Consider the following 13,067-nt stretch of genomic DNA (forward strand, 5'->3'; position numbering starts at 1 on the left):
ACCCCCGAGGCACGGAGAGAACATGCAAACTCCGCACACACAAGGCGAGGCGGGAATCGAACCCCGACCCTGGAGGTATGAAGCGAACGTGCTACCCACTAAGCCACCGTGCCCCCATACGCTGATGCTCATGCTTCTATATTGCTCCACTTGACTACATAAAGTATATAGATAAAACTGATCACAACATCTCAGACAGATTTTCCTTGCCACCATTGTCTCAGGTTTGCTCATTAATATAAATTTTGGTGCTTTGAAACATTGCTAAATGTGCTATATGTTCAAAATCGAACTGAAGTTTAGCTATCGAGTCTGTAAAGTGAAACATTTGAATGGTTTTCACCTTTCTATCTTGTTAAGGCTGCTAAAACCTAAAAAGTCATTGATAATTAAAAATTTGTACTAACTGTGAAGCGCAAAATTTCTGTAAGTAGGTGAGACTGAAATAGTGTGTTTTCTAACCTGCCAGCTGTCCTCCTGTTACATATCAGCTAATTAAAAAGCACACTGAGAACACTAATGCTTTCTTTTCACATATATCAGAGTCATTATACTGTCAGGAAGAGTAGCTGCAGTACCTGGTGTGTTGGTGTACACTTACAACAGCAGAGCAGCAAACAAAAGCCCCAGATATCACACCATATATATGATCGTTAACAACAGGTAGACTCACAAGACACTGCTTTAAAACAGAATGGATTGTGACCCTGAGTTCTAGTGAATCATTGTGAATATGGCAGGGTCCTGTGTCCCACTAGTCCATGACGGTCCTGCATTTTGAGTTTTTTTGAGTGAACAAATATAAGGTTTACATGATCATGAGGATGATGAGGAATCCTCCTTGGCTGGACGGAGAGCATGCCGTTTCAAGAGCGTTTTTAGGACCTCCACCTCGCGTTCGGTTTCTTTTAGCTTTCTCTGGAGCTTCTCCTTACTCTTCTGTAGAGATTGGTTCTCCTAAACACACACACACACAAGTATTCCACCTAGTTACACAATTTGCTGATCGTAAGAATTACATTACTTGCTAAGTAGTAAACAGAACAGAAAGATTAGAATTTTAAAGAAAAATTCTCCCAAAACAACCTTCTTTAGAGCTTCGTAGCTGGATTTGTTCTCCTCAGCCAGGTCGAGTGTGTTTGGAGTCTTGCTGGCACACACTCGTTTGCGCTGAGGAACAGGGCTCGGGCATGGTGTGAGGGGTGGTCCACTAGGACACAGCAGAGACGACTGCACCTGGCTGGTTGATGGTGTTCCTTCTGTCTGAGTACTTCTGTGGACGGTTGTGTTTCTCAGTCCGAACTGTTTATGGAGCTCAGAACTGTCTGGTAGAGCATCAGGTGGATAGACAAATCGAGTTTCATCTGACAAAGTAACAAAAGAGTCACGAGTATTAAACTCACTAGACCCATCCAAAAGCAAACAAGATAACTCTCTCAAAATTAACCCTATTGACCAGTACCGGTATCCCAGTCTGCTACTGGAATGGAAATCGTCTCTTCGGACATTTTCAGTTAGTGTAACCAAGCGATTTATCACCGTAAGTCTGATATAAAATTAGTCTGTTGAGTTTTAGTGTGAAACGTTTTTACTTCTGCTGGAATATCACCGTTTACTTTGAAAATATAAACAGATGTGCTAAAAAAAAAAGTTTGTGAAAATAAAATTGTGAAAATATTACTCCTAGTAGGCTAGAGAAAACCAGAAATACTTATGAAAGACTACAGATTCTTTAATCCCGGACTGTATACTTTTATATGAGCCATTAACCACCACTGCAGAGTGTGACATGACAAAGTAATTACTTTCTTAACACAGAAGGACACCCCCAAAAATCTATTTTTGGCCTCTGGTAAAAAAAAAAAAAAAAAAAAAAAAAAAAAAAATTTTATCGTTTCATGCTCTGATTCAATACGAAACAACGTCGTCAATCATTTAAACATAGGTTATGCTGTTGAGTTATATTTTTATTCTCACTGTTAGAAATGTTTTATTGCTTGGCACTTTCTGTTATCTCACCATCGTGACCACTTGCAGAGGTATCTGGTGTATGAGAAGGTGGACTCAGGTCTGCGTTGCTGCTGGGTTTGTTCTTTTTACACTCGAATGCTACCTGATCCTTGCAGGATTTATGGCAGTTCATTCCACAGTCTGCAGAATCACAAGACAAGCAGTATATAGATTTCCTAACTTGCATCATATAACCAAAGGTTTGTGGAAACCTGACCATCACGGCTATATGTGCTTTTTGAACATTTCACACCCCTTTGCTGTTATTAATAACTTCACTCATCTGATAAAGCTTTCTACTAGATACTGGAGATTGAGTTCAGGCTTTGTGAACATTCAGCTACAAGAGCATTAATGTGTGTGAGCATATTGATCTTTAGTAAGAAGCATAATTAGCATTTCATCCATCTGGGATCTGTGCAGGACGTTCGATTTCTTCTACTTCAACTTAAACACACCATGTCTTCATAGAGATTGTTTTGTGCACAGGGACACTGTGTCTTGCTGAGAAAGGTTTCAGTAGAACAAAATTATATGTCTACAATCTACAAAGACATTCAATAATTGTGTGATTCTGACATTTTGGCAACAGTTTGTAGAAGAACCACATATGGGTCTGATGGTCAGGTGTCCACATACGTTTGGCCATGTAGTGTATGCTGACTATACCGTTCAGTTGTGCTTTGCTGTTTCTAACAATAAATAATTAGAAAAGAACTCATTGACTGTCCACTATCATAACACAGTAAAGGAATGACTTTTACCTCTGCATCTGTAACCTTGTTTAATGACGCCCCACAACTGCAACAGAGTTAAAATGAATAAAACGGTGTTTCAGTTTGACTTAGCAAAGCCGCACGATGCACAGCGGTGTGATCGTGTCTATTAGTGTGACTTACAAATCCAGAGCAGTTGTCACAGAAGGTAGGCCTCATGTATGTGGTTTCCTGGAAGTTGTGAGAGAAACCTAGGCCGAGTTTGGAACAGATGACGCTGGCTCTCATGAAATACGCCGTGATCTCGTCTCTACTGATGAGTCCGTCTCTAGATTGATTAGCAAGGCTGAGTAAAAGCTTTTGTAAAGGTAAAACCGCTGTGGTTTGGCAACGAGATACACCAGGCATCAACTTAACACCAATAATAATACACGTTAGGTGACTTTTAACTCAGATAACACGTGAGGTCATGTGTCCACACGTATTTGGCTTTATAGTATAAACAGATTCTGTCAGACATCCTGTTAAATCTTGTAAACGAAGTGTATTTATCTGATACTCACTTGTCTTTGTCTGTAACACAGAATGAGAACGGAAAACTCGCAGCAATTTTCTCAAAATCTTCCTGGGAGATGAAGCCCTTTTCATCATGGTCATAATTCATAAATACAGACTGCAAGAAAACAGAAGACCTTAAACACCAAAAGATTTTTAGGATAATAGAAAAACACCTTTGTAATCTATATATACAGTAAAACGTGTCATTCTGTATGCAACACTTTGTTCAAAGGCAGAGGAAAATGAAAGAAACTGCGTTTATGTCTGATGCAACACTCACATCAACCATTCTCTGAACGTGTTTGCTGATGGTTTTGGGGTCTGGCTTGGGAGCAACACCTGAAGCCCAGTCCACCACCACAGGGGGTCTGTAAGGAGTCACCGGCTGATGGAGATGGAGAAAGAAAACTCATCAACTGTAAGAAGCAATCAACTGTATTGTGACCATCTGTTTGTTTGACTCATACTTTTACCGCTGGAGAAGATTTCACTCCAGAGTGAAAAGCAACCACACCAGTGAAAAATAATGAAACACGATACACCGAAAGTATTACTTTTCATTACAGACGTGCAGAAACTGTATCACAATAAAAAGCGATTGCTTTTATCTTCTCATGAGTGAAAGCTAGGGAGAACGGGAGCAAACAAATAAATGCTGACTTGTCTTGAGTCTATTAGAATGTGACTTGAATTCTCAGTTGCATTGCATTTCATCAGCGCGTCAAGGTAATCGACCTACACTGAAACACAACAACATTTTCATGCACATTAAGGTAAAACGTTTCTTATCGGCTCATATGATAACACAATAACAGTGTAGATTATTTTAGTAACATTGATTTAACTAAGATTAAAAAAAATCATTTGATTAATTTGTTTTGTTTTGTTTTGTCTAACAAAAGTCACCTGGTCAAGAAGGCGGCGAAAGACACAACAAAATAATTAATCCAACATAAAAAAAATACAGTCATATATACAAAAAATCTTCCAACATGGCTGTACTGTTATTTACAAGTTCACAGTAAGTTGATAAGGCATTATGGTGAAAAGCTTTTTAACTCTTGAGTAATTTCCTTCGAAGGAAGATTGTAATGTTTTACAGAAAATAAGTGTGATGATAGTTGAAGCTGTGCTGATTGTTGAAATCCAAATTGTTTTTCACAATTGAAAAATAATTTAGTGGTTATATGAAGGCTTACTGTTTGTGATCATGATTTGTGTTGTTTTTCAAGGTTCTTCACCGGTGTGATTGCATTTTGCTCTGGCATAGAAACTTCTCTTTAGTTCTATACAGTACACGTCCTCCTAATCATGTCAGTTATTGAACTACCAACACTTTCATTTCTAATCTGAAACACACACACACACACACACACACAGTTTGCAGCTGCACTCACAGGTGCTCTGTGGTTCCTCGGCTCTCTTGCGTAGGACAGCTCATAGATTTCATCCTCGGTGTAGTACAGGTCAAGAGACAGCTGTGTGGGAGAAGCAGCAAAACATTTCTTAGTCATATTTCAGGAGAAACACTGGAAGCTGTTTTTTTTCCCCACATCACCCACACATCTAGTCTGAATGAATTAGAATTAAATTCTAAAGGCTTCTTTGTCTGTAACATGTAGCATATCAAGAGAGAGATCTACATCAGTAATCACTTTGTACAATTTGCTGTGATTTTAAAAATGCTACTCAGGAGCAGGAAATGCTTTTGAGCTTGTATACACAAAATGTTTTTTTTTTCTTTACTTGATTACATTTGTAAACCCCGAGGAATCCAAAGCAGACAAAATTATACAACCTAATATTCTTTCACAGGCTTAAGACGCATAACTATTCTATTTGGTGTTGTAGCATGTAAATAGTTAGGTTTTTTGGGCCCAAATCCAAAAATATATGGAATTCTTTTTTCTTTTCTTTATTTTCAGAAGGAAGATTTCTGTTCTTCTTTGTTTCTCTAAATCTTACAGATTTCAGTTGAACCTGAAAGTAAATAGAGGAAATAAAAATTAAAATATCTGCCGAAAAAGTTGATATTAGTTTCATATTTAAATTTTTTTTCCATTTTGTATTTAAACTCACAAAGTACAGTGCACACACACACACACACACACACACACACACACGCACACACACACACACACACACACACACACACACTCACACACACACACACACACACACACACACACACACACACACACACACACACACACACACACACACACCCCTTCCTAAGCATATAAAATGTTTTTGTGAAGTTCGGTTTTCATCAATATTCTTTATTTTGCTAATTAAAATGTATGTACAGTATACTTGTTGAAGACAGCAACCTCCCAGCAAACCCCACCCCCACCACCCCCACCAAAAAAAAAAAAAAAAAAAAAAATAATGGAGAGTTGTTGTGTTTGGTAAGGATCACTGACCGCAATTTACCCAAATACAAAGTATTATTAATTTGTGTGTGTGTGTGTGTGTGTGTGTGTGTGTGTGTGTGTGTGTGTGTGTGTGTGAGAGAGAGAGAGAGAGAGAGAGAGAGAGAGAGAGAGAGAGAGAGAGAGAGAGAGAGAGAGAGAGATATTATGACTGGTGTTATTTATTGTACTCTAAGTGTTTGTTGCCTTTTCGGGCTCCTTTATCCTTTGTAATGTTGCTCCCATTTAAAACAGTTCGGCCCAAACCCAGACATTTTTAGGGTCATGATTGTTTCGTTTTGAGGTTTTGTTCAAACTGACCATCGAAAATAGCCTCGCTAATGAATGTTTTTTTTTTTCCATTGGTTGTCTTACCCAGATAGTGCTATTTTCTGTTTGGCTATTGTGTAGCCTCTTTTTTTTGATTGGCTGATAAGTGTCAGGCTCGACTAAGCGGTGCGGACAGATACATTTTTGGCATATTAAATATATGATAAATAGTCAAAAAGTTTTTCTGCGTGAGAAATACGATGTGTGGCGGGAGAGTGTGATAAAAGACCGAAATGCGCGACTGTCACTCTCAATGCGTGATACTTGCTTGACAGCCCTGTTGTTGTTTTCTTATGGCTTATACATGTGTTCTGCTATAAAGAAATGGACTGGTTTTACGAGGCATGCGTTCCTATACATGTAGTGAACAGAAGATAAAGCCAGTACTGACGGTCAGTAAGTGCACTAGGTCTTTGTTTGCATCAAGAAGCGGTAAGTTCTGCTGCAGTTGGATGAGTTCATTTATGTGGTTGTAGAGGGCTTGAAGCTTCTGCACGTTGATCTTTTTGTTGTCTAGGTAGTCAGTCATGGCCTCATTGACAGTGATCAAATCCTTCAGATGCACTCCCAAGATAGGAATCCTAAAACCTGTGGACCTGCTGTATGCTTGTCTGTAATTATCATAGTTTCGAGATGATGAGAGTAGATCAGTCATTTCATTCAGAACCTGTGGAGAAAAAGAGGATGAGTTGCTGTACCCGGACTTGCTGGATATCCAATATGGATACTCTATAGATTAACACTTTTTCCCAAAAGGGTTTATTCCTAAATCTCTCCCTAATAGACTCACCTGTAGACTGCGTCTAAGAGCTGCTGCTGTAATCATGTTATGTCTGATCACGTGAATAATAATTTATACTAACATTATTTGGTGTCTCATGTCATCTCATCTCAGGGGTAGTTTTTCCTTGTCACTATTGCTTCTGACTTGCTGATTAGGGCTTAACATACATATCACATTTCAATTTCATAAAGTTGCTTTATGACAAATTCTTTATTTCATGATAAAGAATAAAAAAAAATACTCTATTAAAGCCCATGTCATGTACACTTAAGTAATGTAGTACCACCACAGACACATGTAGGCACACAGATCTGAGGTATGACACATTTCTCACAAGTGCATTAGTATGCTAATTATACGCTAGCATTGTTGTCAATTGAAGTTCAGGTTCTAGGTAACACATATCAGTGTAATATGATATTGCTAGGATTTTAGAAAGACTATTAAAAGTGCATGAAATCTTGAAGAACGATTCTGACGGATCGTATGGTGGATATCATACCTTGGTGGTTTCATTTGGCACATGTGTACACGTGTCTTTCAGTCGGGAAATAGACGTGTGACAGAGACCTCCCACTACAGCCATGAGAGAGTTAAAGTTCTGCATCTGCTGGAGGTTCTGCCACAGTGGAATACAAAACATTAACACACAGCATCCAAAACTTGTTTTGTCTACATCAGCTTGTATCGACAGCTACTTTGGACTTGTTATAATCTTCATTATATTTTAGATACTATTTTAGCACTGTGGGGCATTCCATTGTGGGTTTTCCTGACATCCGATAGAGATGCTAATTACGTTCTAGATTACTGGCAGCATTAAAGTCTAGCTCTTATTCATTTCTCAAGAACACCTGGCTTTGTTCTTGATCTGAGTCTTAGTCTTTTCAGGTCTCAGTTTTAGTTGGTAATCACCACCATGTTTCAGCATACTGATGGTGATAAGCATCTCTTTCTATGTGCAGTATCTTTTCTAACACAGGAAATTCCTCATTCCTTTTGAAAGTATGAGCATTTCTAAAATGCCATTATACAAAACCATTAAACTAATTCCAGCATAACAACACCAAATATTGAACTATTTTACTTTGCCATACCGGTATACATACATACCAAGAATTGGATTACAAGCACTTATATTCTTCCACTTCAAGCTTTACTACTATTGCTACTACAATCACAATCATTTGTAATCTAAAGAACATCTAAAGGATATGTGAGTTTTTGCACTTGACCTCAGCTTAATCAATAATGGTTAATGGATCAGACTCATTAAAAAGGCAGCGGCGGCAGAACTTCCTGGTGATGTTGCTGAAATGTGGAGCTTGTTACCTGAGCTACATAGATGAACTTGGTGAAAACCTCGGCTCGGAGCTGAGGGGTCGGTCGACTGAGCACCATGAGCTGTACCCACTGGGAGATACCATTGCACAGCGCAATGGAACGTTCCATGGTTGGGTTCTCTGACAAACACTCATTTTTGATATATTTCTGATAATCTGCAAACTGAAATAAATGAAAATCTTTACACACAAACTTAATAATCTAGTAACGTGAGTGTTTGTTAGTGGACTTCTTAACAGAACTGAATAAGATTTTCCTGAAAATAAAAATAAAAAAGTTTACCCTGATATAACAGCATTAATGTTTAGCTTTAAATCAATTTATAGAATTGAAAATCTGAAGAGTCTCATTTTTCAATTGATTTTGGATAAATATCGATTCAATTTTAAACTTTGAATTTTTTTAATTTACTTTTTGAGACAAAGTCCATGGTTCAAATTGATTTCCAAAGGAACTGAATTGAATTCAATCGAAGTGAATTGAATAGAGCGACTTCACTGATGTAATTGTGCTGATTTGTCCTGCATGATAACGAATGCACTTTTCCATTCTTGGTGAAAATGTACTCACAGATATCCTGCAGAAAGATTTGAACTCCAAGTAGGTGAGATGTTCAGCTAACTCCACTGGCTCCAAATGATCGAAGAGCAAAGAAACTTTCCTCTTTCTGCTGCTTCTTACCTTGATTTTCTGACTGGCTTTGTGAGACCACACTCTGTCACCCCTAAACCAGATTAGAATAGATCAGACACGATTATTAATCTAGTCATTATTTGCGGTCGAATCGACCAACGTTCAGATATTTCACATCACATTTTTTAAGAAAATATTTAGAATTATTTACAAGCAACATTTGATATTATTACAACACTGACATCCACTTTGTTTGCAGCAAAGAGCTGAAATTCTCTTGACCATTTTCCCTCATAAGCTCCTTAAACTGCTCCAAGGTTTCTTCTAGACAGCTGTGCAATTGGAACATGGTCCAGAACTCACTTATCCAATACCTATAGAGAAAATATACAGAGAACACAAACTGACATCTGTTTTCTTTCACGTTTCAGATGAGAATCATTGTTAGACCTAACAGGACTGACATCAACGTCCCAAAGGGTTTCCGCTGCTCAAATGCTGTTATAAATTATATTAATGCTTGTCTTCTGAGATTAGGATTTTAGCATTACAAGGTAGCTTGTGAATATTTACTAATACTGGCTAATAAACAAAACCTGCCTTATTAATGTCCTGCTTAATATTTCATTTTGTCTGTTAGAGTCCATAATGTAGTAAAAAGCTACTGTATGAGTGAAAGTGGGTTGTTAGAGATCAGGACAGTTTAACAAAGCTTCTGTTGTCAGACGTAAGAAGAAAACCTACCGAATGAAATAACATATTTTCAAGCACGCTGCAGGCTGTTCACCCTCCAGTGTCTTTTTATAGGTAAGGAATACAATTTAAGGAACATAAGCTAGAAAATGAAAACCAAAGGACATAAGCAGACAAAGAAAGAACACTTTTTTGTGACTTGGTCATTTGAAATACACACTAAATGTACTGAATTATATTATTAGAAGTGTACTGAAGTGATATTTTAAGACAATATGCTTCCAGCTACACAATTATTTATTCAACACTGTAATGAATTCATTATTAATTCAACACATACAATGGATACATGAATACATTTTTAAACGTAAGAAATGAATGTAAATGTAGGTTTAATGTAAAAAGTAAATGTACAATAAACCTGCCAATAACCTATTGTATATTAATATTCTCTCCCTCTCTCTCTCTCTCTCTCTCTCTCTCTCTCTCTCTCTCTCTCTCTCTCTCTCTCTCTTTCTTTCTCTTTCTTTCTCTCTGCTCTACATGATACGCCTGTGATGGTCAGGATGAGCGTACAGAGATCACAGTGAGATTACTGTTTACTCAAGATTACTGTGAATATTGTTAATATTCTCTCTCTCTCTCTCTCTCTCTCTCTCTCTCTCTCTCTCTCTCTCTCTCTCTCTCTCTTTCTTTCTCTCTGCTCTACATGTTACGCCTGTGATGGTCAGGATGAGCGTACAGAGATCACAGTGAGATTACTGTTTATTCAAGATTACTGTGAATATTGTTAATATTCTCTCTCTCTCTCTCTCTCTCTCTCTCTCTCTCTCTCTCTCTCTCTCTCTCTCTCTCTCTCTCTCTCTTTCTTTCTCTCTGCTCTACATGTTACGCCTGTGATGGTCAGGATGAGCGTACAGAGATCACAGTGAGATTACTGTTTATTCAAGATTACTGTGAATATTGTTAATATTCTCTCTATCTCTCTCTCTCTCTCTCTCTCTCTCTCTCTCTCTCCCTCTCTCTCTCTCTCTCTCTGTCTCTCTCTCTCTCTCTCTCTCTCTCTCTCTCTCTCTCTCTGTCCCCCCCCCCCCACCCCTCTTTCTCTCTGCTCTACTCCTGTGATGGTGAGGAAGAGCGTACAGAGATCAGTGAGATTACTGTGCATTTTACCACACAGGACATGCTAAAGATGTCTGTGAACGTTCTTGCTATTGCTAAGAACAGTTTACACTCAAGTCTCCATCACTGAACAGTTAATAACTTCTCTTTGATATGATAGACTCTATTGATACTCATACATGTAATCCAAACTGTGACATCTGTTTTAAAAGCACTATATAAATAAAAATGAACTGAATTGAATTGAACAACAACAAATAAATCATTTCAGGTAGCTGAATGATAAGGATATAGGCGAATCAGCTTATCCAGCAGCTCTTTGGAGGACAGTAGTGATCTGTGCATGGTGAGGGTGATGTTCAAAAGATGGTTGCTGTGGCAAAGATTCCCATCGTCATCTGTAGAGGAAAAGATTTCATATGCATATGACTGCTTTTAACTCTTAATAGACCCTGATCAATCCTGATCAAAATCCACCTGCACTGGCCTGCCAGTTATTAGTTTCATTTGTACCCACACACAGTACTTTGTAATCATCAAATCTGCTTCTATTTCTAATAAACGAACAAGCTACTAGATAGATAGATAGATAGATAGATAGATAGATAGATAGATAGATAGATAGATAGATAGATAGATAGATAGATAGATAGATAGATAGATAGATAGATAGATAGATAGATTTCAAGCAGGAAATTCAAGCATACAATAACATCATACAGGGAAACAAGATTAGCACACTAACTCTAACCCCCCAACTACACACCCCCCCACACCAACTACCCCCGCCCTTACCCCACTACTGCCCAAATAAACAACAAGCAAAATACAGAAAAAAAAGTGCAAATAAGGTGATTTTTTTTTTTTTGGATACGGTGTTAGAACTAACACCTCAGTGGCTCGGGAATCGAACCCAGGCCATGGCAGTGAGAGCACTAGGGACACTGTGCAAAAATGTCATCAATGCCAATACATTAACAGTCTCCCAAATAAAGTGGTAGGCTACAGATGAAAATAAAGGAAATATCATTTTTTATTATAGGACGGAAATTCAGCAAATAATGAATTTGATCCAATAAATGAATCGATTTGTTACACGCTTATTGCTCACAGTTTATTGTCACTCAGTGTCTGTGCATTATCCTGTATTACACCCTCTGCTTGTTTTATTTCGTTCTTTGTGCTGGTCCTATGAAAGGTGGATGTAATGTTGGGTGTATGATGTCATGCTATTGATTTTGCCCTCGGAGAGTTTCAAAGACTGAACCATTATCTGAGAGGCCTCATTCGGAGAAATGACCTTTCTGTAAAATGCAGTGGCTTTCAGGTAATCGTATCAGTACTGTTGGATTCTTTCACCTTTCAAAAGGCTGCTAAACCACAGGAAGCTGTCTGATGTGCAAACTGAGCACCGGGACCTTCCATATCACAGTTTAACTCATCCCACAACACAGCATTAGCCTCTCTCAAATGCAAGCTAATTACACCTGGTGTTTCATTTCATTTATTGCACACTCTGGGTGACATGTTGCTAGTTTGCTTAACATTTTTAACGTTTTTAGCGCAACAGATTAAATAGACTGGAGACTACAATGACATACCTTTACATTCTGCTTAAAAAAATAAATAAAAGAATATTCTTAAATCAAATTTAAACTTGAATTTAAAAAATATATATGAAGCAATGTTTGACAGGTTGATGTGTTTACATTTCTAGGTATTTCAAAGGGACTTCAAAATTATACTCAAAGATTTGACTATAATATGATGTCCATACACTAAATAAATAGATCAAGTCCTACAAAACCACACAATAGCTATTGACTTGAACAAATCTTTTTGCACACAAGGCACCAGTTAGATCTCCAGTAAATCCCCTCAGAATTTACCCTATTTTTTTTTTTTATTTTTTAAAGTTTTTTTAAATATTTCTCCATCCTCACAGAGAGCTATACAAGCTTGTGCAGTATATCTCTGAATAAAATGAATAGATCACGGCCTTACAGTGTTACATTGCAGGAACATTAACACATGTCCACAGAAGGAAATGGATCACATACCGAATGACTGGATGCTTGCCTGAATGAGTTCCTCCCAGGAAGCTCCTTTAGTAAACTGTCCCAGAGTGCTGCTCATGATCATCTGTGTCCTAACTGTAATTTGCTTAAACTGAGTAGCTGAGCAGTTGGTCCAGACAGGTGGATGTAAACAGCACAGAGATATCTGTCCATTCCAGAGGAGAGAACATACAAGAAGCTACTATGGCTCTGTGTGTGTGTGTGTGTGTGTGTGTGTGTGTGTGTGTGTGTGTGTGTGTGTGTGTGTGTGTGTGTGTGTGTGTGTGTGTGTGTGTGTGTGTGTGTGTGTGTGTGTGTGTGCATACAACTGAGTGAGCGAGTGTTTGATGTACTCTATCAATAAAATGCTGGTAGATTAGAGACTATAATTCGAAATAGAAGAGACAAA

At 38.0% G+C, this 13,067-nt stretch overlaps 1 protein-coding gene across 1 annotated transcript; it reads right to left on the minus strand.

Moving 5' to 3' along the window:
- On the minus strand, nt 1–12,864 carry LOC113659595 (RAS guanyl-releasing protein 1-like). The gene is made up of 16 exons (XM_047821127.1): nt 12,662–12,864; nt 10,894–10,999; nt 9,531–9,593; nt 9,029–9,160; nt 8,724–8,877; nt 8,142–8,315; nt 7,312–7,428; nt 6,417–6,692; nt 4,682–4,762; nt 3,565–3,669; nt 3,290–3,399; nt 2,910–3,054; nt 2,775–2,811; nt 2,020–2,151; nt 1,087–1,364; nt 1–957 (listed from the first exon to the last, which is right to left on the minus strand). The coding sequence occupies exons 1-16, from the start codon at nt 12,741–12,743 to the stop codon at nt 817–819; spliced, it is 2,133 nt and encodes a 710-aa protein (XP_047677083.1). The 5' UTR covers nt 12,744–12,864; the 3' UTR covers nt 1–816.
- Between the last annotated feature and the right edge of the window lie 203 nt (nt 12,865–13,067).

Source organism: Tachysurus fulvidraco, chromosome 12, assembly GCF_022655615.1.
Source record: "Tachysurus fulvidraco isolate hzauxx_2018 chromosome 12, HZAU_PFXX_2.0, whole genome shotgun sequence".
NCBI lineage: Eukaryota > Metazoa > Chordata > Actinopteri > Siluriformes > Bagridae > Tachysurus > Tachysurus fulvidraco.